This window comes from Diorhabda sublineata, chromosome 1 (assembly GCF_026230105.1).
Source record: "Diorhabda sublineata isolate icDioSubl1.1 chromosome 1, icDioSubl1.1, whole genome shotgun sequence".
NCBI classification, from domain to species: domain Eukaryota; kingdom Metazoa; phylum Arthropoda; class Insecta; order Coleoptera; family Chrysomelidae; genus Diorhabda; species Diorhabda sublineata.
In genome coordinates this window covers 27,682,525-27,710,111 of record NC_079474.1, presented here as the reverse complement: position 1 = coordinate 27,710,111, position 27,587 = coordinate 27,682,525, and the positions used below count along the sequence as shown (strand labels likewise).

Below are 27,587 nucleotides of genomic sequence, written 5' to 3'. Positions count from 1 at the left end.
ACTCAACTACGCCTCTGCTTACATTTATAAATGCAGCGTGATATAAAATAAATAAAACCGCCCAAATTGTGTTCAGTTGATGTTGCCTTCGTCGCTTATTGTGTCAAAATGGCAGATTCATCGAAATCGAAAGAAAATTATCAAAGAGATGAGGCGGCCGAACAACTTTCAAATTGGTCGGAGAAAAATAAGGTACAATAAATATATTCCGTTTTAATAGTCGTCTAGCAAATTTAATTGGATATTTCTGTAGTTAAATATTGATCTTTGAAGTGAATAAAATCTGTTGAATGGCAGAAAGCATAAAATCTTGAATCTCACGTTCTACCTTTTATGTTGTTCGTCTTGAATGTAGACAATGTTTGTTGAATGACTTCAATTTATGAAATTTACTGTTTTCGAAAAAAATATTTGCGTTCACTTAGTCGATATGTCGAGTAGAACTCGAAGCAAATGTTTTATATCAACTTAATATATAATTAATAATATAATTATTACACAGATATAGAATGTAAACGTGAAGTTTGGAATAGATACAAAGTGAACGGCCAAAATATGGAACACACTCATTTAAAAATGTAATAATATGTGTATTGAAACATAAAAATAAAATCTTCATTTTTTACCTCAATAAACACATTTTCTCATTACCTTGTAACGTTTTCACTGCTCACAGCTTGCGTTACTTTTGTTGTTATAAACATTATAGGTCAGATCATCTCTTATTAGTTTTTTTAAAATTTATTTCATTTCCCTGTAAACAAAAACTCATGAGTTTTGCGGGTAACTTTTTATAATTTCAAATATAAATCATTGTATTTTATTTTCAACAAGTAGCTTTATAGGGGCTCAACTTACAAATAAATGAAAACGTCTATATTCCACATTTTTGTTTCAAACTTTCCTGGACATGCTGAATACACTTTCGCCATTTATCAGGTGTAATTCTCTGAATAGCTTCGTGAAAAGTATTTTTAACCTTCGAAAATTTAAATGTTTTATTTTCTGCTGCAATATATTGTTTAGCATTTGCCCAGATCAACTCAATGTGCTTGAGTTTACAGTGGTAGGGCGGTAATGGTAAAATGATTTTATTTTGTTTTTTTGGCCATTTTATCCATAATGTTTGAGTTTATTTTTATGCCCTTTAAAAATTTCTAAGCCCTGCCTTAATCATCGTTCCATCCACATCGTTATGATTAGAAGTCAGCTATTCTTGAATACCTGCTTTCCTTGTTGCATGACTATTTGTATTTTATTCACAGCTGCTCTAAGCAATTGGTTTGATGTGCAGTTAAACCACTCCCTTAACTCCATGATATTCTTCGTCGACTTATACCTCTCTTTCCCTGCATAATCAATCTCTGGAATTTGTATTGTTTGTTTCCTTTGTTGGAATTTTCTCAAGTTTCCTCGTGTAATACGACAACTCAATTCTGTTCAAGCTTCGGTAGAGTTTTCGAAAACCAATTTCCCGGTTTTTCCCAATCCCATAAAGCGTCTGGCAGAAAACCATCTTCACTACCGATGTGACAAATTATGAGTCTCTTTCCTTTTCCTAAAATTAAATTATTCCTATTACCCATAAACTACTCATCCACTGGGAACTCATTTTGAAAGAAAAATTTGTTTCTGATGGCGTTCCTGTCGAAATCATCAATTGAATTGTTAATTTTTTTTGTTGATGGATACTTTTTTGGATTGGCCACTGAATGATTAGCCCTGACTTTGCTGCTTAGCTGCTCAGCAAAATGGACGATTTTCATACACATGTTCGTTCAATTTTGATTTCGAAATTGACGATCTCAAAAGTTTTATTGGCATATTGTTATTATCAGAGTACCATACTCTGTCCTCTGAAAAATTATGTTAGTCAGCTGACGAAGATCTAGGCCACTTGTAAAAAAAGCAATGTCAAAAAATAGCTACTTGAAGATAAAATTTTATTACATTTTGCTAGCCAGTAGTCACTGAGAGGCAGATCTGGACTATACGATGGACGAGGAAGCAATTCGAAGTGCAATTCGTTAAATTTAACCATCGCTGCCATCGATGGTTCATTGCATTGGTGAAACAGTGGTTTTTTCTGCGAAATATAAGGCCGTTTTTCCTTGATTCTTGTATTCAAATAATCCAAAAATTCTATGTAGTATTCGCTATTGATTATCTCTTTCTATTGGTGATAGTCGATAAACAATATTCCTTGAGCATCCCAAAATACTTTACATTCATCTATGAAATTCTATCGATTCTTTTTATAAGCTCACCCTTTTTAAAAAATTAAAAATAGGCAGAACTTATTATATTCTGAAACTTTCATTACTCAAAACCTCTATGATTGAACTTACATTAAATTACCAAGAATATCAGATACTACACTATAAGCAACAGGAGAAAAATCACACTGTATAGATAAATACTGCATGCACTGTGATATGTAATCCTAATTCCATTCAAAATGTAAACAGACTTCAATGTAAAGGTTAAGAACATGAGACGGTATCGTATTATTGTTTCACATAAAAGGCATAGTAATTTTCCGTCTCACGACAATTTAGGTATTATAAAATGTCAAAAGTTCACAAATTGATCATAATATTCATAGTTATCGATGCAAAATTAAATAATTAGTACTTACAAAAACTTATTTTAACAATTAATACACGTTCAAATCAAAAATTCGCTAAAAACAACACAGTATACAAATCTCACGTCAAATTAAACTTTTAGTACGGTCAATTATTCACGTTACATCAATTATTTAAAGAAACTATTACGTATTTCTGTAGTTGGTTTTTTGAAGAAGACAATTTCTATCAATAGAAGATAATATGTAGAAAATATCTATTCGATAAATTGTAGATTGAGTTACGCGATGGAAGACTTCCACCTCTACTTCCGTATCTAGTGTTAACAAATTCTAATGTTGATCCAGCCAGATTCAAAAGCCTGATCCAAAAAGTTCTGCTGTAGATCTTGTTAATTATAAATCTCTAATGAGATAATTTAATTTAGTTTGATTAATTGATTATTTTCTGGACTTATCATCTAATATATTTTGAATGGAATTACCGGGACAAATTGAATATGGAAGATGTTTCGATAATAAAATTGCCATAGTAATAGAAGGGACAAGGGCATACACAATACTTACCATTTTTTAAGGCTAGGTTCCCTCCATAATATTGGTAAACCAAGTAGAAGTTACACGTTATCTCCGGTTCGCCATTTTAGTGAAACTATTCTCTTTTTATTTAATTCTTACCATCGTTCACAATAGGAAATCCAAAAAAAAAAAAAAGAATGTACGATGAGTGTACATTTCTTTGGAACTATAAAATGTCCATAAATGTAACAAGAACAATCAAAACATGATTTGTATTTTCTACTCGACGTTAAGTGAGAATTGACGGATGCCATGTAGGGTAATTTAAAAAAATTGAAGAAAAAATGGTTTCATATTTAAAAAAGATAGGTTCACACATTTGTTAACATTTGCTTCAGGATATATTGATGTACTGATATTGATATATTCATGTTAAAACGTGAAAACTAGTATAACTACGTTAAAAATATACGAGGAAGTTATGACGGAATGGGGACTTTTAAGATAATGACATATGGTTAGTTTCTGCTATGCATCTTATGCCTTGTATCAAAATGTATCAAAACACATAGTTAAGTTTTTTGACATTCATATAAATAAAGCAGTTTCAATAGTTGGCTGAATATGAAGAAAAAATAATATCGGATGTAAATGATATAGTATTTTTAACGTAAAAAGGAAATTTAAGAAACCGCGAGATAAATTTACGATAGCATCATCCTGAAAGTGCTCCGTTATTATAATCATTTGCCCAATATTTGAAAATCATTTCTATGTTTTTTATAGAGTAAAATCGGTTTTTCTGATAGCGCCGCTGCAATCGACTTGATTAATAAAGACGTTAGTTTAACTGCAGGACGTTATGGACCGATAGTTCTGAGGGATTATGATCTACTACAACAACTTCAAAGTTTTCACAGAGAAAGAATTCCAGAGAGAGTTGTACACGCAAAAGGTTCTGGAGCATTCGGCTATTTCGAGGTAACTATAATTTTATTTTATATCTTTTGAAAAGTTTACTTTCGGTTGATTCATTAAGAATATTCATGAACTCTACAGGGTTTTGATTATGAATAACTCGTTTATAAACATTTCCTTATCCTCCTGTCAACTTTTATCTTTAGTTAATATCGCTAAAGCGACTTTAGAGAATATTCTCACTTATTCTTTAGAAATATCAGTTTGAAGCTACCTTTGTATAATGGTACTACTTCTAATATATAATTAACAATCCCATACATTCTATATTCCAAACTTTAGTGAGTAAATAGCGACTATAAATACGGCAGGTTTATGTCTGAAGTTTCGTTTCAATTAAATGAAAAATATGTGTTTTTTTGGCACGAAGATTACGAATTTGGTTTTTTATTCATTTCTGTTAGAGCGTCAGTTATTATTTCATCAAAAATTATTTTAAACGATTGAAATTTTTGACATGTTTCATATTTTTCAGTGCACCAAGGCCCTCACAGATCTTACTGTATCCAAAGTTTTTGAATGCGTTGGAAAGAAAACACCGATAGCTGTACGATTTTCACAGGTTGCTGGTAATCTGGGAACTGCTGATACAGTGAGAGATCCTAGAGGTAAGAACATCAACCCATTTTGGGATATTACTCCCATAGGTCCATTTGTCTTCATGCTATTATGTATTCCAATCATATCGATTTAGTTTGGGAAACCATAAAAATAAAATTCGATTATCGAACTAAAAATAATGAAAGTGTTTAAAAAGTTTGAATATATAGATGAATATAACCAAGATCGCTAGATTGATTGTATTAAAAATGTTATTGCTTCATAATTGTATAGGATTTCATCAATATTCAATTGACTGTTGTGGGACTATAACCATTACGTTCTAAAATTGCCTGTGATAATTTATTTTCAATTAAAAAGAAATAAAATGTCAACGACACAATACTTCTTTCTAATTACAGTCAAATTGTATGTATGCACGATATCGGTTACTTACTGGAAGATTACAGAAAACACGATGCTTAATGCTTATTGTCACTAACAAAGAATTAAAAAGTACAAAGAAAATTTAAAACCATTTCTCTATAATTTAAATTCTAAAACTATGGCAAAAGTTACTAGCAGTTAGTAAACTTTTCTCAGATTTAAATAGATTTCATGATACAAGGTTTATTTAGAAAATGGCGGAGTTTTGGAATTCAAAACAAACAAAAAACATGAAAAAACATTAATTATCTATATTGTAATGATTTTCTTATTTATTTATATAATTTCTATTCATGGAATGAATTACTAAACATAGTCTCTTACGTTCTTAATTTATCTAAATACTATACACTACACTCAACCAAGTTATAATAATCCACTCATCACTATCACTTAACTACCTTAAATCATTTATATAAATTCTTCGATTACTTTCTATTTCGGTCTGTTCACTGCGACTATTCATTATAAACTGAACTAAATTGCGCCACATAAACTCATATACCACAAATATAATTTTCCAAATTTCTAGAACATAAATAAACAAAACAAATAAATAACTAGACCTTCCTGGGAAATTATCTGCTATCGCAACCAATCAATCACCTGCAGCCACTCGTCATCATCAAAGCTTTATGCTGCTAAGTAGTTCGTCATTCTTGAGAACAAGTGGAAATCACTAAACGCAAGATCAGGACTATATGAAGGATGTGGGAAAACTTCATATTTGAACGAGCTGAGGAGTTCTTGAATGCAGTTTACCCTAAGAGGTCCTGCAATGTCAAGCCGTTATCTATAATCTACTTATTGATGTTAGTTAATTCAAACAATGATGATGATAAACAGCTTGTTTGAAAAGCGACAGAGACTCGTAGACCTTCTTGCTCTACTCTGCCAGAAGTAAAGACTAGAGCTAAATAAATGAATACCAAATATATGGCCATAACTGTACTAAAAGGAAAAATAGATCAAATAGAAAAATTAACGTACCTGAGAACCATAATGAACAATAAATGGAATTATAACGCTGTGATACGATCAAGAATAGCAAAAGCGGAAGAGAGTTTAATGAAACTAAAAAACTCAACCTTGATTTGGGTATGAAGATGGCACGATGTTATGTCTTGGATAGACGCTCTCAGAAAATCTGCTGAAATATTTGGAAGCGTTTGAAATGTGGGTTTATCGTAGTATTTTAAAGATAAGTTGGATTGATGTCAAGTGATGGGCAACCCTGTAAAGTACGATGGTCTTAGGGAAATCAACTCAGGTATTTCGCGCAGCAGTAAATAAAGCATTGATAGTTAATATGAACATTGTAGCCAAAGATCGACACGAATTCAATCGAAAAGATAGTGCAGGAGCTTGGGCAAATTATTTTGTGCAGCTTCCAGTTTATCTAGATAAACATATTCTCTATAAATCATCTTATTAGGAGATATAAGGTTCAATATTATGCAAAAAAGATAAAAGACATGTTTTCTCCAGCAAATAGCAATTAAGTAACAGTAAAGACCGGAAATGTTTACCTATTCATCTGTTAATCTTTTACATAATCTTACAGTCCCTTTCAATAAAAAATGCTTTACAACCTGACCTAACTTGCAAGATATTTTATACACAATTACTCTAAGATCATAATTCAACTGCTTCTTTAATGGTCTATGAAACTGTAATGCTTGAAGTCATAAAACAAGCAATAAAACACAACAAACGGATTTAGATCACTACCAACATAATCACCCAATAATTTAGCAAAGATAATAGTCGTTGACAGAGTGAAATGTCAAATCATTTTCTGATAACATCAGCTTTAACATCAACTTATGTTCGAAAATTTATATCCATTTTTATGATACTTTTCTACCGAATAAAAATTTTTGAATCAGATATTTGTATCTATTTTTATAATTTTGTAGGCTTCGCAATAAAATTTTATACCGAGGAAGGCAACTGGGATCTGGTAGGAAATAACACGCCCATCTTCTTTATGAGAGATCCTATACTATTCCCGATGTTCATCCATTCCCAGAAGAACAACCCGGTTACTAATCTCCGAGATTGGGATATGTTCTGGGATTATTTGAGTTTAAACCACGAGAGTGTTCACCAAGTACTGTTCCTGTTTGGCGACAGAGGAATACCCGATGGGTACAGGCATCAACATGGTTTTGGATCGCATACATTTTCATTTATCGGTGAAAAACGTAAATTGACGTGGGTTAAGTTTATCTACAAAACTGATCAAGGTAATGTATTTTTTACTTAACGTTTTTAAAAGAATTGATATACATTATGATTGAGTTTCATAGATTTTGTATACTTTACTACTATCTAAGAAAATATGTTAATACTAAATTTGTGTACGATATATTCAAAGAGTGATAAATTATTATTAGTGAAAAACAAAAAACTATCAATTGTATTTGGGCACCTTCTGAGAAACTTGATTTTTCATATGTTTTGCATTGAATGTTAAAACAATTTGGATCATATATCAACAAGAAAAGCAAGAAATAAAAAAGTTCTATAAGAAGCGACTAAGAATAATAGAAGAAGTAAAAAAATTGAATGGAAAAATTCCAAATAACCACAAGAAACTTGAAAACTACACCAGTAAATTAACCATAGTTGTACAATCTTTTTTTGAGATTTCAATATATTTTCTAAACTATAATAATGTGTTTCAGATACTTGATGACCTTATTCTGTTTTATTTTTTTTTTCAGGAATAAAGAACTTGGATCCTAAAACTGCCGAAATAATCGCTGGTAAAGATCCGAATTATGCCCGAAGAGATTTATACAACGCAATAGAAGAGGGCAAAAAGACAGGAAAGTATCCAAGTTGGACTTTCTACATCCAAACTATGACGCAAGATCAAGCTGAGAAATTGAAATTCAATCCATTTGATATCACCAAAGTTTGGCCTCACGGCGACTTTCCATTACAGAAAGTCGGTAGATTCGTATTAAATCGCAACCCTTCAAACTTTTTCGCCGAAATTGAACAACTCTCCTTCAGTCCCAGCAATTTCACGCCAGGTAACTTAAATGTCGACTTAATTTACTCGAATTGTTGTTGTTGTTTTCCGTTCCTAGAAGTTTATTTTTAAATAATTAGGTATGCGGCGAAAAAAATAATTGTTTCTGAAAATAAACTAATTAAAACAATCGTTTTAAAATTCCTACTACGAGGGTTGCTATTTAAGTTTTGTGATCGACAAATAAAAATAAATATTTGAACCAATTGCTGAAGCATTTCTTCCATTTCGATTGAGGTACCAAAACATGTGATTTGAACGCATCAACCACTTCAGGTGTAAAAAAATGTTGACCCCGCAATTTATCTTTGATTTGCGGAAATTAGAGGAAATCATTGGGTGTGAAGCAAGGACTGTATGGCGGATGACCCATCAATTCGATGTTTCGACTATACAAAATCGTTTTGAAAGATTCGTATTGTCGTGGTGGAGAATGATTCGTCTTCTGCGATTGGTTTTCCTGTTTTTTCGAACACTTTTAGCAATAAATGCAGGTGTACTATTCAGTTGACAGTTCTATGTTGCTCTAATGGAACAGTGACGACATGTCCACTTATTTCGAAAAAGCAGGCGACCATTTGTTTCGACGTGTTTCATGCGCGAACAACTTTTGTTCGTTTTTGCTCGTCTTGAACGACCCATACAGTTGATTGTCTTTTGAAGCACTACATATGCCTCAATCTCACGGTATATCACAAGACGATCTTGCTATTCACGAACAGCATCGATGCTTCTTGGCACAACATCCGATTTTGGACAAAGTTAACGAAATTTATCCTACGACCACGAATAAAGTCGAAGCGAGTTGATCGGCACACTGCTGTTGGTTTAATCCACGTCGAAAGTCATTGAGAATCATCGCACAAAAATGTTCGAGGTTTAATTCCATTTTTTGACCAAGATGAATGTTCCAAGTATCTGTAAACATCTCAAATAGAACTCGTATGACAACACGTTCTGAGTACGTTCACCATTGATAATGTCAAACTTCATTATGTAAATGGCAGATTTGACATATTTATATCAGTGTTGCCATATCTCAAAACTAAATTAACAACCCTCGTATTCTCTAATAAAACGATCGCTTTAATTTCATTAATTTTCCTAATTGCTGCAATTGCTGCTAAATTTAGTGGTTACTTTTAAATATGTATATTTGAATCTAAATTTATTTTCTCGGGATTTTTCTTAAGTAAATACGAGATATAGAAGTTTAGGTAAAGAGCATCGCAACGTAGCAATCGATACGTCATTATTGGTACACGACTTGGAAGGCCACTAGTAGTAGTAGTGGTGTTAAACCGTATTTTGTAGTGCGTTCAATCAAAATCACGAGTATACGAGTGTCAACCATTGTTGACACTCATATATGTAATTATTAGATTAAGTACCTAGTATTTTGATCCTTTTTGTGAAAATTTATTGCATAGGCAAGAAAGATAATCAGTTCGATTTTGGCTGTGCGAGTATAACAGTAGATTATAGAAATCAAATGAAGTGAATTGAAAATTATTAAGTTTTCTTTTGTTCTTGTTGAAAAGTTTCAGTTTCAGCTTTATACTTTCATAGTCATGGAAGCTATTCCAAGTGGTAAGTACACAATATAGTATAAGAGACTTTGTCAAATTATCTAGTACTTTGGCAATTAAAAGTATCCTTAATACATAAATAAATATAAAATTTTTTTTAATGAAAGTATAAGTTCAGTTGCCACCACTTGCCACTATGTAAACATATCTATAGAGTCTTATTGCACCTCTTTCAAGGCTATTTCAGAAAAATGTTTGTCGATTAATATTCAAAGACATATTTTCGACTATTCCTATCAACTTCAATGCAATAGGGGTTCAGACAAAGCAGATGAACGATCTTCACAATACGTCATTAATAGAAAAATCAATATTGTTGATTTGTATATTTTCTTGTTGACCTCACTTAAGGTTTGGATAAAGTACGATTAAACCTTGAGTATGAAAATCTTAAAGATCTGAACATCAGAAATAGGACGAGGATTAAAACTAGAACGGGATTGTGAAAAAAATAAAGATTTTATTATCATGAACAAAATCATAGAAAGCGATAACAAGGTCACCGCGCGCAGGTTACAAAATAAGGGATCGATCGTTAAGTGTTATGCAGATGATTGTGTATCAGTGACAGAGCATGAAGATGGACTACAGCTTCTACTATTATACAGAATTAAGACTGTAACTGATAAATATAATATACAATTAGATTTAAACTAGCTGTCGACATTAACATAATTCAACAAATAACAAAATTCAATCACTTGAATTAGCAAGATCAAGTGAGAGGCATTTGATAGAGAAAACACGAATGGAAACAAAAGCCGAAACATCATCAATAAAAAGAATAATGGAGGAAGACTGAAATAAAAGTGTTGAGAACAATTAAGGGACTGAGACTCAGATATAGAAAGAGAAATGAAGATTTTAGGTAAGAGTTAGGAGTTCAGGATATGGTGAAATGGATTAGAAAACGTAAACGAGAAGAGATCATGTCGAAAGAATGCCAGAAAGCAGAAGGGCTAAATCCAGAAACCAAAAAGACTAGCAGGCAGACCATCAAAAAGGTAGTATAAGAGCTGGAGCTCAGGGTCAGAAAGTCAGAAAGACCTTATCAAAAGTACAGTTACGTAATTTCATGACTCTAACGTCGTTGTCTTCCATTGCAGTAAATATTTTGATAATAGTCGAACTTACTTGAAATAAAAATTATGTATTCTTCAATATCTTAACCCTCTTGTAACTTTCAAATTTAATAGGTTTTAGTTCTTACATATGTGTTTCTAGAACGACCTTTTTTTCGACATCATGCAGCTATAAATGAATTCATAACTCTGAACATGAATAAATTCTTACGGTGGCGCTACTGGGTTTTTCAGTATACACACTTTTCCGGCACAAATAAATATTATAAATCGTTATCAATAGATAAGATTGTTTAGTTCCGTTCAGTAGAATCAGAATAATTTGGGAATCTTAAAATGAACGCTATTATTATTGGGAGACCGGTAAATTAACTTCAAGAAATAATGTATATCCATTTCGCTATAGACCGTAGAAAAGGAAATGATGATTCGGTAATAAGTTTGCCGGATGTGAAAAGTAGAATTTGAAATTCAACTGCCGGAAAGCTATAATTATTTGATATTCTCAAAACATTGTTTTCAAATTTAAAAATTGTTTACATCTTTAGAAATCCTGTTAAGATAGAAACTATTTACATTAATTAAAGGATATGGAATGAGGGTGTTACGAACTTTGGAATCTTGAAGAATCATCCGTCGTCAAGGTATAGAGAACATAAATATGAAGATATTTGAATAAGTTATGAAATACCGAGGGGACTAAAAGGGACCTTCAGAAGCGCATAAGAGAAAGTATTACACAAAAGAATGATAGTGCGACAATGAGGACGATGCTGTCTCTCCTAGATTTCCCTCGCTCCGCTACGAGTCAAAGGAAGCGAGGAGGCGAGAGTGAGAACGGTGCAGAGTCTCCTCGCATTTTCTTGCTCCGCTGCGAGTCAAAGAAAGCGGGGTGAGACAATCAACCACAGTCACGCGTTCGGTCACTTGTTGACTTCTGCGTAGTAAGATGAATTTTTTTTTTCATAGTAGTGTGGACAACGAGTTGTACCCCACTTTTGTGGAATTATACCAAATCGAACTAATCATTTCACTGAAATTACTGGAGTAAACGATACAAGTAATGCTTGTAGAGTGCAATCCAGCACCTTCTCCACTTCGACTTTCTTTTTTTAATTAAGTGATATAAAATAGTCATTTAAATCTTGTCCAACGTATCGGGTAACTGTATAAATGATACAAAAGAAACAATTGTGAGAAAGGAGTTTATCGAAAGAATGTTTGTTAAATATTTCAATAACTTGCTTGGGAATTTATTTTTGACGGCTCGGCAGGTATTCTTCGTGATGGCTGCCATTTCGATACAAATATTTTTTTTATCTGTGCTAGTTTGTTAGCGTAACATGTAGATTTGATATAACCCTACAGGAAAAGTCCGTAATTGTTAAATTGGGTCTGCGTTGGGGCCAATTCATGTCACTTCTTCTGGAGATCAATTTGCCAGGAAAAATTTCCCGAATTCGTGGCAGAGATCTATGACAACATGTATGAAGCGGCTCCTTTCTGTTGCAACCATGTTGTTTGTTTACAGCCTTTAAAGTTTTGCAATTCAAGCACGACGATATCATCTAATATCTACACATAACGCTATAAATTCACTGTAACAGTGAGTCCCCTTTCATCTTCAAAAAAGTAATTGATTGGACTCGAGAAGCGGTAATTTTGCTTATATACGTGTCAATTCAGATGAAAATAAGCTCATCCGCATAGAAGATGTTAGTAAACGTTGGATAGCGTATCTGGTTTGCGAAGTCAAGCCTACGACTTGCACCAAATAAATTTTGTAAGGACGCAGTTCCGAATCTTTGTGTGAAATGCGAAATAATGATAATCAACAGCACGCTTCTAAATACACAAGTCAGGCTCGTCACGAACAGACGGAGTACCACTGTCTATGTTTTCAACTGTTCTTGAAGACCGTATTTTGGTTTATCCAGTGTTGATCTGGTCTCTTTAAACTTCTCGATTCATTTTTCAATCAATCTACCGCCTGAATTATAATTCAAATGAAAAAATTGGGAATATCGCAGAATTTTATACGCTCTACGGTCGCCGAATTGCCGTTTCTGTAAAAATCACGCACACACAACGCACGGTCTGCTCTCGAGAAACGCTCCATAGCGATTAAATTCCCAAGAGTCAGGCTACCGATTGACATACCTTTCTTTTGAGGCTGCTTGTGTTATTAGTTTTCCAAGTTATAGAATACATTTATCAACATCTCAGTTGTGGAACAGTAGTTCTTACCTTCTTACCAATAATTGGATTGATTGACTTTTTGTTCAGCTTTAAAAATGACATGTTTTATTTTGGGGAGCCTATTTTTAGGAGATGGAGGCTTGGCTGAACAGGGGAACATGTAAAATGAGAAAAAGCCAAAAATTATTGTTGTTCACGTTTTTATATATTCAATTTTTATTTTTAGTCAAATTGGGAACTGTCTCTTGAAGTTGCTGAGCAGACCGAGCGAAGAATGCAGTTTCTAGTTGGTTTAGGTTTACTTTAGCTTCGGTTAGATTAGATTTAAATTGGTGCATCGAACGTTAACTCCGTGAAAAAATATTTTTCTATGAAACGCAATCCAATTATTGGTACAAACGAAAAAAAGAAAACAAATTAGCGTGTTTTTGTTATGATTCTAAACCGGACAGATACGGAAGTATTTTCTTGATTCCTTTACAAAGAAAACTGTTTTCGTTGTTGGGTAAATATTTAAAAAACAGAATTTTTAGTGTTGATTAAAAATAATTTTTTACATGATAAACGTATTAAAGAAACTAAGGTAAAGTTACGTAAATAACATTTTGAAAATATTTTCAATTATCTGCTTTTAAAAGTAACCATGTTGATGCCAAACGACCGGAACGTCACTTAACTTAATTATTTCAAAAAGGTTTGATAAAATTCGTGCCCTTGTACCATTGTGAAATAGCCAAGGAAGTAAATATTTCACCGAACGGATATTCAATATTTTTCATTATAGGTTTCATTCGAAAACGCTATCTGCAGGGTGACTGCTGTGATTGTTTAATGCTGCTCGAAAGCTCGCGGGCATAAAAAATTCAAACGATGGTTTGAATACCTTAAAACGAAATCTAAGTGCATTTTCTTCAATATGAGATTAAATGTAGGTACTCTATTCTATCCCAGAAACAATAGAATTTTTCCTTCCAACAAAGCAAAAGCCAAAGAAACCAATTAAATTATTACGGACACATGTTCAGAATGAAAACAGACATAATTAGAAGAAAATCGATGGGAACAAGAAATAATAAAAGAAAAATTCAATATGAAATGAAGAGAATAGCAAGATACAGGAAGAATGGGTACAAGGAAAATCAGAATCCTCGTCCAATAACTGGGAATGTTGTAGGAGAAGAAAAAAAAAGAGTTTGTGGGAGTCTGAATAAAACTAATCATATTTCTTAACGTATTGGGTGAGACGGCTTCAATAATCAAGATCACCCATTTTACGACGCTGCAGTCTAGTACTAGGACAAAATTGTGATGAAAAAGCTAATACTTAAGACAGGATGTTCTACACTTAAAGACAAATATAGTTAAAGAATGTTAACTGCCTCATGAAATAACTATTATAAGTTTTGGTAGTATTCTATCTATCATCAGTTTACTTTTTCATTATCCATAAAAGTTATTTTCATTTCAATTTTATATCTTATTCCAAAATTGTATACATTATTTTCATTCCAATAACAAAATATCGATTACACACATTCAAATTTAGTTGTGCTGATTCAATGGTTCGAAACATCTGATTCCGATTTGATTTGAGCAATTTCAATAAAATATAATAACATTCCCGTGAATTTCAAATTTTAAATTTGACCATTTTTGTCAATATCGAAATGTTTGTTGACCGTTAATGATAATCAAGGACCATCAAAGAATTAGCTAGCATCTTTTTATTACTATTAAAGTGGCGTGCTGGTTACCTACATCTTTTGTCTACGCACTGACGCCATTACAGTCTGATTCTTCATTGTCTACGTTGTTCACTGAGGGTTTAAGATGCCTTCGACAATCGTGAGTTCCGCCGATTGTGAAGTACGAACGGTTATACGATTTCTTAGTGCTGAAGGCGTAAAACCGATCGATATTCATCGTGAGATCTGTGAAGTTACAGACAAAACATTATGAGTTTAAGCAAACAATTTCTGCCCGGAAAATCATGTGCACAGTTTTTTGGGACAGAAAAGAAGTATTGCCAGTGGAGTTTAGGACTCGTAATGAGACAATCAATGCAGCGTCTTATTGTGAGACATTGAAGAATCTGAGTGGTGCAATCCAGAACAAAAGAGGTGGCAAGTTGAGTAAGGGTATCGCTTTGCTGCATGACAATGCCTGTCCACATGTGGCTAATCGGACCAAAGATCTCATCAAATCTTTTCAATGGGAAACTCTAGATCATCCTCCCTACAGCCCTGATCTGGCGCCCAGCGACTACCATTTGTTTCTGCACTTGAAGAAACACCTGGACGGTCAGCGTCTTCAAGACGATAACAAAACAGTTGTGATACAGTGGTTAACAAGTCAGGCGGCAGAATTTTATGAGGAGGGTATTCAAAAACTGGTGCTACGTTATGACATGTGCCTCAATATTCACGGAAATTATGTAGAAAAGTAGATTAAGGTACCGGCTTTCCTGTAAAAATGAAATTATTGCGATATCTTTGGACTTCTTTTTATAATTCCAAAACAGTACTTACTTAAAAAATATGCCTCGTATATTGTTAAGACAACAAAAAAATTAAATCCAAATGAAATTTTTTGCATATAAGTCCAATGAATGGTTTCACCAAGATCTCAATGAGGTTATGAACGTTGGGTAAAATCATAGTATACAAATATTAAAGCCGACATTATGATAAAATTAATATAAAAATTCAATTTACATCTTTTTAAAAGACTCATATCAACTGGAAATAAATATCGATTCGCTCAGATGACTTAGTTCCCAACTACACGATTCAAACTGAGTTTTACTATATGTTCTCTTTATGTATTCACGGATAATTTACATTTTCTGTATCAAGAAGTTTCAAGATGTCGTTCGATTTCTCTCAAAAGAACGGTTGAAACAACATAATATGCTTGAAGATTGCATGTATTATACGGAGTGTGATTACAAATGCGGTTTCGTAAAATTTGAATTTATCTTCAAAATTCTACATGCACTTATCCAAACGTTGAATCTAATACTGGAAAACAGAAGTCGCATGATAAATCTAATGAGTAAAGCAGCGAATTCATGATGTTGAAAATTTGTGCTCCACCTCATGATTTGGGGATGCGACGACGCAGGGAGGTAAGAAAAGAAACGTTCTACCATTCCAGGATACCAATAGCCTATTAGAACAAACAACTTTATCCACTTTTAACATATCTTCATTTGTTTTTGTCTCAAGCCTATTTTAGAACGCTTGAAACACTTGTGTATAAAAAATTACTACATTATCTATTGTATTATTTTATAAGATACTTCGTTAACTTCTTTGGTACCTTTTAAAGCACCTCCATAAAATCGGTAGTACTAAACGGACATAAATTAGAAAAAGGTTCACAATTTGTTGGTAATTTCTTACCAAATAATCTTTTTAGTGATCAAATTCGATCCAAAAGAAGAGAACAATGCTAGTTTTACGTTGAACTAGCTATAACAATAGCTAAACATCAATGAACCTATACTAAAAATTTTACGAAATAGACCGATATGCCGATTGTTTGAAAAGTTTGGGACCTAACAAAAGTTCATTCTTTAATGTAGTCTCCTTAATCCAACGTGCTCCAACCTTTTCAAACCTTCGAAAAAATAATTGCCGTTTTTCTCCTCAAGATGCGATAGTTGCGATAACGTCCTCGTCTGCAAGTCAAACTAAAAGTTAGCAAACAAGTAATGTCGCTGGGGACAGATTTGGTAATTACAGTGGGTGGTCTAAAAATCAATATAGCAAAGACCAAAATTTATTATATTCAGCACGCAACCTTACAACGACACTTCCCTAGAACTTATGCGTCAAAATTTATTACAAAAAATCTAAATCCGGGCTACGAAATAAAATGACGAATAGAGATTGCTCGTACACTTTTAATATTACGAGATCCTGTCTTTACAACCATAAATTGTATGCCATGTATGTGGTCGATGATGTACGGAGTAGGGACGTGGACTTCAAAGGCCAGGACGATGAAACAACTGAAGGCATTCGAATTGTGGCTTCACAGAAAAATAAACTTCGAAAGGCAAGTCTGTCAAGACATCATATTTTGAGATGTGGTAAATATGGTTTATTGCAGCTCATACTCCAGAGCAAAATCGATATGCGCCGTGGAGTGGGAAGAAAGCAACAGTCGTCGCTTAGTTTCATTCGAGATTGGACCGTAATAAGAAGGGCTGGTAAAATTTTTCGTTTGGCAAAGGACCGTACAGCTTTGGCTACGGTGATCGCTAGTCAGTCAGAACAAGTTACATGAAAGAAAAAGAAGAAGAAAAGGGTTGTCAACTATGCATTGTCCTGTCTTCGTAATTTCTACATTTACCAAACAAAGGAATAATGCGTAACATTCTCGTATTATTGTTTTATCTTTTTGAAGATGATCACAATTATATGAAATTCCAAATCAGCTGGTTTTCCATTTACTCAAAAATCATCACTTATACGATTGTCAAATAGAAACCAAGCATCAGAAATGGCTGAAGTTGGCAGCTTTTCAGAAAAACCTCGTAGTTAAAGATTGATATACTTACTCGTATATACTTAGAAGAGAAGTGGATATAATTGGTAAAAAATATGTGCAAAAACTACTTTACTGTCATCGAGGATTTCCATGAATTGTAGTTAAAATGAGTTTGGTATAGTATTTAAAAGTTATGACATGAGGTACAATGTTTCTCTTATCACGGAAACCTTTTAATTTACGCAGTTCAATGTCAAATGTAATATATTATCTTGTTATAAGGAAGTATCGCGCATACCAGGTTGTTATTTTTATATATTTTTTATCATAACTAATTCACTTCCACCCAAGGTAATTAACACCGACATAATAAAAACAATTTATAATATAAAATTTTCTCCAGTAAAGTAATGTCATCTGAAACACTATCTTCAATAGCAGTTTCATCATGTTTAACTTAGAATTTTCATCCATTGCATAAAGACATATTTTCCTTGTTGATCTACAGGATACTTATCACGCAATTCATTTTAATTTCCATATTAACACCAACAATAGCGCTAAGCGTACAAATATTAATCATTCCAACGTTGAATTGATGACTGGAAGCATTTCTGGAAGGCTACGTTGTCATGATGTAGAATTTTTTTTATTTAGGTTAACAGTTTTTCTGCTTTCTTATTGTATCCGATAACTTATTGTTCTGCCGTAAAAATGCTTGTGTTAGGAAAAAACTGTTTGTGGATCATGGAAGTACAAGAATCTGCACAGACAGCGTTAAGAATATTAGCATCAAAAACGACAAAATCAAGCGGCAATAAGCTGTCGCGAGACACTCTACTGGATTCATAACACTGGAGTAAGAATTAATGAAGATAATAAGATTCACAACACACTTAATCCAAAAGACTATTGGAATGATTACCGTACATTTGTAACGGTAGTTAGAAAGTCGTTAAGACATACTTAAGTTAATTGTGGGTCACGATAAATCAAAAACGTGTAATTCGAATAGATTAACAGACACGTTCAGTTAGAAATGCAACCCAAAATATAACAAACCTTGTAACATTGTTATATCTTGTAAAGCATAAGTTCTACGGTCACTGACATGTTGTCGGAGGCCAGTACCGGCATGTTAGATAGTTATTAAATGTGTAAATATGGTTTTATTAAATATATTGTACCATTGGCACAAGATTCCGGAAATGGAGAGTGACAACGCACCACTATTGCACAGAGTATAATGGAGAAAAAGAAATGATCGAGCATCATATCTGCCGGTGCCGTGCCTTGATGGAGAAACGACGTCAAATGCTGACGAGCGATATAATAGATTGCTTAAAAAAAGTAGAATTGGACATAGAAAAAGTAAAAAACTTTATTTTAGGTTGGAAATACTTAAAAATAAGCTATAAAAGAGGAAAATATGGAAGGTAGGTTATCTGATCAACTAAGTTTCCAAAATCAAGACCCAATTGGCTTCAGGCCTTTGAGTGTACCACGACCAATTTAGATCGAGATTGTCCGTACTAACTAAAACTAATCTATGGAACAACTACATGCCGTATATTCCTACAAAAGCTGGTGAACTTTTTCGATGTCGCTAGTTGTCGCAGTTTTTTTTGACCTCGAAGCTACCTAAAATTGTATAGTCTCCGTACACAATGTGTAGCTCCTTTTTTTTTTCGATATCCAATTTTTGACATTTCCAGACAAATCTTCACAACGACTCCTTATCCGATTTTCAAACACAAACTAATCGTCCATAATGGCTGAAAGTGGGAATCTATTTCAAACTTATGTTGATATGTGCTGACATCTTTTGATTCTTACGATATGTTTTTTTGGGATTTTGCCATCTTGTATTTGCATAAAGTAAGATTTTCTTCCCATGTTCTGCTCGCTATCAAAAAACTTTTATTATTATTTTTTTTTTGGTTTCTCGGTGAAAAGTAGTGATTGTACAAAAGCTTTTTTCTCTTGCAGCGTATTCTTTATTCGGAATACTTAAAATTTGTGAATTCATGTAGGTGCCCGCATAATATTATATTATAAATAATAGTGTCAACCCACTTCAGAAATGTTACACGAGAAAAATCTCGTACATTATATTCATTCATAATGGAAAAAAACACTTTCAATAGGTGGTGTGAATTTTCTCAGCATCAAGCAACGTTAAGGAGCTGTGCAAAATTTTCGGAAATGATTGACAGGCTCGCATTTTGTGAAAATCTTACAATTGCCTTTTTCTTGGTAATTTAACGCAAACAAATCGTTTGTTTTTATTTTCATTCCATAGGGCATCATTTAAACATTACATTATTGACAGATATAAATATAGAAGAGAGATAGATTTGAGTTTTTCAATAGAAATTTAAATGTGGAATTTGGTTGATTTTTGATGGCGCCTATATAAGATCCTTCTCCGCTGCAGCGGTCGAGTTGGGATATTTTTCAAATGCTGTTATTTTGCGTGTGGAGTCCCGTGGGAAACAAGCTTTATCAATTGAAACAGATACAGCTGCATTATTCCCAAATGACAGTTTGGTCGACATTCTAATAACACGCCCAGAACACATTTTTTTGTTCATTTAAATTATAATAGTACAGAATGTCTTGTGAAATGCAGTTGTAAATAACCTCAACGTAGTACACTAAGCAAAAAATATACTTAGTATTATGAGGCTCAATATTTTACAATGCAAAAAAATGCACAATCACTTGCCAATTGTAATCAAATCGATATCATCTTTTCCCGAATCCCGCAATAATTTGAGGGCATATTTACTGGAAAATGCCTCTACTCTGTAAACGACTTCTATTTTAATAATAATATTTAATTACGAACATGCTGCATACTGGTTTAATTTTTGCTATTGACTTATATACTAATTATTACCTAGTACTACTACCTTTAATTTTATTACTCATTGTGATTTTTGTCTGTATATTGAAATTTTATTTTATTCGTATCTTTATTTATTTTCATGTTTGTTTTTTAGTTTTTACAAGCTTTGTCTATAAATTGTAACAATTTTTGACAATAAAGCATTTCTCTCTCTCCCTCTTAACAATAATGAAATGCTTTTAAAAAACGTTTGGTGAAGTATGCTGAAGTATCATCAGTGTTAATGCGGATACAACATTTACCAGACATTCTACTACCGAAAAGATTTTTTGGTTCATCAAGTTATATGAAATAAGAAGACGAAGATGGCTAATAGCGAAATAAATCCCAAGGAACAATATGGAACCCCATTTGATGAGTCAATTAGAAGTAAATTACCTTGTGAGTGATTTAGATTTGACCAAAGAAAAATCTGATATTCTTGAGCCGTTTTTTTCAAATAAGATGGATTACTGTTCTGCAATAATATTGGTGGATTGATGTCAATAAAGATTCAAGATAGCTTCATTCCATAACGATTAAAATTCCATCTTTACCCGCAGCATTTGGTGCTGACTTGGAATAGCTCCTGATATTAATTATCGAGAGCATAGGTGGCAGTTTTAAAGGTAACAGCCTTAATTGGGGTCGCAACTTGGCTATGGTTTTGCTGCCATCACACTTGTTTTGTAGAGTTTTGTAAAAGCTCTCCTTAAATACGAAACTATATTTTTGTTTCTTAAAACAATATTTCCTACGTGAAAATAAGGAAGGCTTTTGTATAGGAGAATTAGCCAAAGATACTGCTTTCTATCTAGCCTCGATCCCAACGCATGGTTGGTTGTTGACGACGTCTCAAAACATTTCTATGGCAATTAAAAATCACCAGATATATCGAAGGCTTTTGACAGGGTTTGGCATGACAACCTTCTAAATAAATTAGTGTCGTACGGTTTGTCGTCCTCACTTATCGGCTGGCTCAGTAGCTTTCTCAAAGACCGATCCATCCAGGTCCCTATTGATGGACATACTTCAAAAAGGTTTGAGATCAAAGTTGGTGTTTGATCTTGGGATCAGGGATGCATCTTGTCACCTACTCTCTTCCTTCTGAACATCAACGATCTCTTCCACAAAACTGCAAATCCGATCTATAGCTTCACCGTCTCTGACAATTACAAACCGGATTTCCATCAAGTTAAAGTTCCATTTTTTACACTCTTATAGAAGTTTCATTCCGGATACATGAGTACAGTAAGTGATGAACACGGTGAAAGATTTTGTCAAGAAATTGTATTATCAGAGTAGATAAGATTCAACCATGCTTGAAGACTACTGTTGGAGCCTCCAAATGGATACTGTCACCAGTAACTATAAGAGAAAAAGCTCATCATTGCAAAAAAATGTTCGTTAATGTAGAATGAACATTTCTGATGACCTAGAAGCATTTTGAATAAAATTAATTTACACTTTTCACTGATAAACAATTTTATTTCAATAAATCAAATAGTTTTAAGGTGACGAATCATAGTAGATCCAGTGAAAAAGACAAAAATATACTTTGTTGAATTGTGTTATTCGGATCTAAATTCTTGACCTATTCCAAATGCTGACGTTTATAATATTAGCGTAATACAAGGTTTTAACTAAACTAATGATCGAGACATGTTGGTTATAGCCTTATCTCTACCGTGGCAGTGATTACATTCTGTTAAAAAAGGAGATAAATATAAAACAAAACCAAACGGTTTTATATACAAATTTTTCTGATTATTTTGCTTCGCATACCCTTAATTTAAATATTTTATCATTCCTTAATAATTCAAATGCGTTATGTAGATACTGATTATTAATAATACCTCTATATTTTTTGATTATATCACAAAAACCATGCTCATTGATCGAAAGTACTGAAGCTGTAGAGATTTATGGGGAATCCAGAGCAATCTCAATGGACATATCGAATGCTTTTGATAGGCTTTGGCTTGACAACCTTCTAAATAAATTAGGATCGTACGGTTTGTCCTTATTTATCGGCTGGATTAGTAGCTTTCTCAAAGAGCGATCCATCCAGGTCGTTATCGATGGACACACTTCAGAAAGGTTTGAGATCAACGCTGGTGTTCCCCAGGGATGCATTTTGTCACCTACTCTCTCTTCTGTACATCAACGATCTACTCGACGAAACTGCAAATCCGATCTATAACCTCCACAATAAATTCGGCTAACACCCAAATCCGTAGGCAGAAATCGATCGCCCCCATTAATATTGATATTAAAAAATTTTTGGAGTGGAAGCAATCTGATTGAGTTTGGTGCAGCAAAGACCCAGGCTGCTATTTTTACAAAAAAGGCTGGCACTACAGATCGTTCTGTAGAGTATACGATTATATAGGGTTTAACAAAGTATAATTTACTACTGATGGTGGGAAAAACGATACGCAGAAGAAGAATGGGAATTTATAATTCGTAACATATGTATTCAATGCGATGTATAAGCTGTGATAAATATAACTTTGATTCTTGTATGTGATTGTTAATGTTATTTTTTATGAATTGAAATATTTGACACTAGATTTCAGAAAATATTCATACTTTTTCACAACAAGTGTCTAATTTCAATGGATAATAAATATAAGTATGAAAAATCCAATACTTGAAAATATTCGTCCTTGGAGGGTTCAGAATTATTTATACAGAAAATGATAATATGTTTTCATATAGAAAGATTATTAGAGATTCATGCAAAACGAGAAAAAATCTACAATTTCTAATCTTTTTATGAATTTCTTTTGCAGGTTTTGGACCTTCACCAGACAGATTACTTCAAGGACGTTTATTCTCCTATCCCGATTCCCATTTGTACCGCCTTGGTACTAACTATCAACAGCTTCCAGTCAATCGCCCAATTAAAAAGGTGGGAATTTCAATAATATTTATGAAAAATAAATTAACCAACGAAAGTTTGATAAAATACTAATCGCTTTTATCCCCTACCATCATATGTACTTGGATTTCCCGAAAATAGCGAGTCACATTTTTTTCCCAAGCGAATGTATTTTACAGCGAGCGTTTGGATGTTGGGCTGGGGTCTTGGTAACACAGCAGTGGACTCCGAGCTACTGTAGCTACAGCATACTTGGTTCCATGCACGTCCCTTTCGGAGCGCGGTCGAAGTCGGAATGGAAAAAGGGCCGAGCAGCGGTATGCGATCAAGTTTTGCGTTGAGACTCAAGAAAACACCAACGAAAACTTTCGCGAATACCTTTGGGGATAATTTTCTTCCGAAATCCTATTCGAACAGTTGGTATAAGATGTTTTGGGATGGGCGGAAAAGGACAAGACACTTCGAAAGATTAGAACAAAGTGTCAACCGCGTCAAACAGAATATCATTTGCCTGACAAAAATCGAGATCAGGGTCACACTACAGGCGGCCTACAGACCCGACTTCGCACCGCCAGATTTTTTTGTACTCTTAGCTGAAGAGATCGCTGAAAGGACAAAATTTGGACACCCAGAGCAACATTAGAGCCGTCGCTTTATGACCCCCAGCCTTCTAAAAAGCATCTACAGCATGGAAACTCGAAGGCAAAAGTGTGTTGATACAGGAGGGGCGTATCTCGAAGAATATGGATAAATTATACTATTTCATTCATTATATACTATTTTCATTTCAAGTCAAATTCAAATTCGAATAATATAAAAGAAGAAATCAACTATAATGAAAACAAAGAAATTAATTTATAACCAAATATTTTGGAATCAAATTGTTTATGACTTTATTTTGACATGTTCTATTTACTAAGTTTCATTTGTTTTTTTAACGTTATAGGTGCAAAACTTTGAGCGTGATGGTGAATCAGTATTGTACAATCAAAATGGAGCACCCAACTATCACCCAAACAGTTTCGGTGGTCCTAATGTCAACCCGATAGCCGAAGAATGGGTTAATCCACCAGAAGCTGTCAACGCTAATGTGGACTATTACAATTTGGGTAAAGATGATAATTTCTCTCAGCCTAGGGTATTCTGGAACAAAGTTTTGGATAGCGCAGCAAAACAGAGAATGGTTGATACATTAGCGAATTCCATACAAAAAGCTAGAGCTGATATCAGAAATAGATCGGTGGAGATGTTTAGAAATGTCGATTCGGATCTTGGAGACAGATTAGCTAAAGCTTTAGGTCAATTACAAGTTCATTTGTAAAGGTTATTGTTATTATAAACTCATGTTAATACAATATTATGGTATTCTGAAAATAATAAAGTTGTATCGAATATTATGTTTGTTTAATCATCCTCATCTGAAATTTTGTATTCAAAATTCCACTAAGAATATTGTAGATAACCAAATAATACCATTTGAAACTTGATATGGTACAGTATTGCTGAGACTGTGGTAAACCAAGTAGACAATTGGATTTATAGGTTAAATTAGGTTAGTACAAAAATCGTCCGAAAATACAAACATTCAAACAAAAATAAAAAAACAACAAATGATAACAATATAGAAAAAAAAACGAAAAAAAGATCCTAAGACTCGAGTCTATCCATAAGAGAGATACGGTTCGCACTTCATAAGCAAGTGCCAAGTTATACATCAGGAACAACTATAAAATAGATGAGAAAATCTGCCGGGATCTCTCACAGAACTAGAGGGCGGTGAAATGTCCTATTTTGCATCCATCCTTGGATTTTGATAGGAGTTGCTCGTGCGCGTTTGTATGTAGACATACTTTTAAATAATAAACAATCTTCCAATAATTGAATTCTCCAATTATTTATTTATATATACCACTCTACTGCAATGGTATATTTAGATGAATTGTAAATAATATAGACAAAAATACGAAAAAAGTAAGAAGTTCTAGAATTCCACTCTGCCAAATACGAATAATAAGAAAGTTAAAGAACTTATGACCGTGATATTGATTCATCGATATAAAGGAGAAAATTTGAGAACATTAGTTCTAGGAACTGGAAAATGGAATAAAGAGTGGGACCGGGTGGCAATTCGATGAGTATGTACTCTTAAAAGACCTAGCAATTCTGGACAGTCAATTTTATTAGTCACAATATTAACAAATACTCTTGGACACCCTGTACATAAATATATATATATATATATATATATATATATATATATATATATATATATAATTATTATTTATATGTAATTCATGTAATCTATAATACTTAAGTGTTTCAATATTTAAAGAGATAACATTATCGAGATAGATAGAGGTCAAGTATATTCTTAGAGGTAATGTTCAGCTAATTTTTGGCCAGATAAGCATTGTAACTATAATTATTGTTGTTAAATTTATCTGATACTAACCTGCCGGCAGTACCAAGGATTAAGCCTTTCGCAAGTCGTGATATTATAAGCTATAAACATGTTTTGTTCTTTAATACAAGACGTTTCGTCTAAATTTAAGACATTATAGCCGGGAGATCATCATAAAGTGTACTGGAAATGATCTGAAATAACTATTCACCTTCCCACGTTCCAGATGGAAAATATTTTTATTGCTTTTAATTTCCGTTCGTCAATACGGGATGGACTGACTGACTATAACGTATCATTTTATGTAGGTCATAACGCAAGCAGATCTATGAGTTATGATTATTAGAGTGGAATGGGAATAAAACAATTAATACTAAAATACAACTCTGCTGAATACTAATTTATTATTAATAAACGAAATTGAAAATGGTAAATTTCAACTTAATATAAAAAATAATATTTCTCTTGTATTGTTCACACATCCATTGATACATCATCTCTGTCACATTTTGAAACGTTGATAAAATAATTGAATGATTATATCCCTCTTGAAGATACAAGAGGATCTGTATAGATAGCAAAATTTTTTTCTGAAAAATCTGAGCTAAATGCTGGTCTCGACGATCAATATCAAATTAGACTTACTTTTGGCGATGTTTGTGTAGACAGTTCTTGACTAAGTTTAAAGAAGAATTATAGACCAAAGTAGCGTTGAAGCTTTTGAAACCTTCTCTTATTTCTACAATTGTGACAATAGAGACACCGAGGAGCGTCGAAATGTATGCCCAGTGTAGTTTTTTGGATTAGATAAATTCAAATATGTTGCGATATATGAAGAAATATTTGAGAAGGTACTGATACCTACAACTTGGTTTGCATTTTCCATTTCTATACTGCAAAAAGAAATGATCTGTTTTGACATTTGTGGGTCGTTGATTTTTATATTTTTTATAAATGTTTACAAAGTTTAATCTATTGTTCAATATTTCACCAATATCAGTAAATCGACGTTGAACATGAGTTTTTGTATTAGTTACTGTGATAATTAAAACATTGCCGGTATTATTAATATCATTACACTTCATTTTATATATTTCCTCCCTACGCAGAGCTCCTGCGATTTCGAATATTAAAGCTGAAAGATGTTACAAATAATATCTAAGCTAACATTAAAAATTTTTGCTGTTATACCTCATGCAAGAGGTAATGATCGTCTGGAGCTTATAACAGAAACTTATTATTTTCTTCACGGGCAAATGTTTTAGATTTTTTCGGTTTATAGCCAATTGATTTATTTTTAAATATGCAATGAGTTTCGAGTATTTACTGTTGTCTACGTCGTTTTTTACCATTATGGTGCCTTTCAGTTTTGAATAAGTCGACCAAAGTGTTGAAGACTACAATATTTTGGTAGTTTCATAGTAATCTTAACACTCTTTCTGTGAAGCTGTTTATGCTTTTATAGTACGCCACTGCATAAAAGAATTATATTCCTTTAAATATTTTTCCCTGGATTTCTCAAGGAGAAGATTCATAGTCGCTGCAGTTGCCGATTCAACAACATCTTCTGGTGTACAGTTTAAACTTTCTTCACTATTACTCTCCATCACTAATTATGATACTACACTTCTTTTACTTAGACACAAAACGGATTTTCTTGAACGAATATCAAGAACTAAAAGTGTGACAGTTTATCGGACGAATTGACATGAGAAAAAAAGCGTTCACATTTCACTATTTTGATAAAACAATTTTATAATTGCGGTGAAAAATGACACGTAACGGTATTTTTTTTAACACAAAAGCGTGAAAAAATGAACCGCTACGGTACTTTTTGACCGATTCAAAAATTACATTTTTTATGAATGCAAATGAATGAAAAAAAAAACGTGAATATTATAACGGACGTAGAAAATAGTATTTTTTGCAAT

The 27,587-nt window shown here is 33.1% G+C and overlaps 2 protein-coding genes across 2 annotated transcripts in view; one reads left to right on the top strand and one right to left on the bottom strand.

Annotated features, from left to right (window-relative positions):
- The window catches only part of LOC130452349 (mannosyl-oligosaccharide alpha-1,2-mannosidase IA-like), a 158,664-nt gene that overhangs the window by 94,608 nt on the left and 36,469 nt on the right, over nucleotides 1-27,587 (bottom strand). The gene's annotated exons all lie outside the window — the stretch shown is intronic.
- On the top strand, nucleotides 60-24,650 carry LOC130452351 (catalase-like). Its single transcript, XM_056791557.1, has 7 exons — nucleotides 60-192; nucleotides 3,893-4,087; nucleotides 4,560-4,692; nucleotides 6,991-7,320; nucleotides 7,801-8,115; nucleotides 23,167-23,285; nucleotides 24,202-24,650. Exons 1-7 carry the CDS (start codon nucleotides 109-111, stop codon nucleotides 24,574-24,576), a joined length of 1,551 nt encoding a protein of 516 aa, XP_056647535.1. The 5' UTR covers nucleotides 60-108; the 3' UTR covers nucleotides 24,577-24,650.

Coding starts and splice junctions, on each gene's coding strand:
- LOC130452351 (XM_056791557.1), top strand. CDS start 109: ATGGCAGATTCATCGAAATCGAAAGAAAATTATCAAAGAGATGAGGCG. Junction 193..3,892: donor ATTGGTCGGAGAAAAATAAG/GTACAATAAATA, acceptor TGTTTTTTATAG/AGTAAAATCGGTTTTTCTGA. Junction 23,286..24,201: donor TCAATCGCCCAATTAAAAAG/GTGGGAATTTCA, acceptor TTAACGTTATAG/GTGCAAAACTTTGAGCGTGA.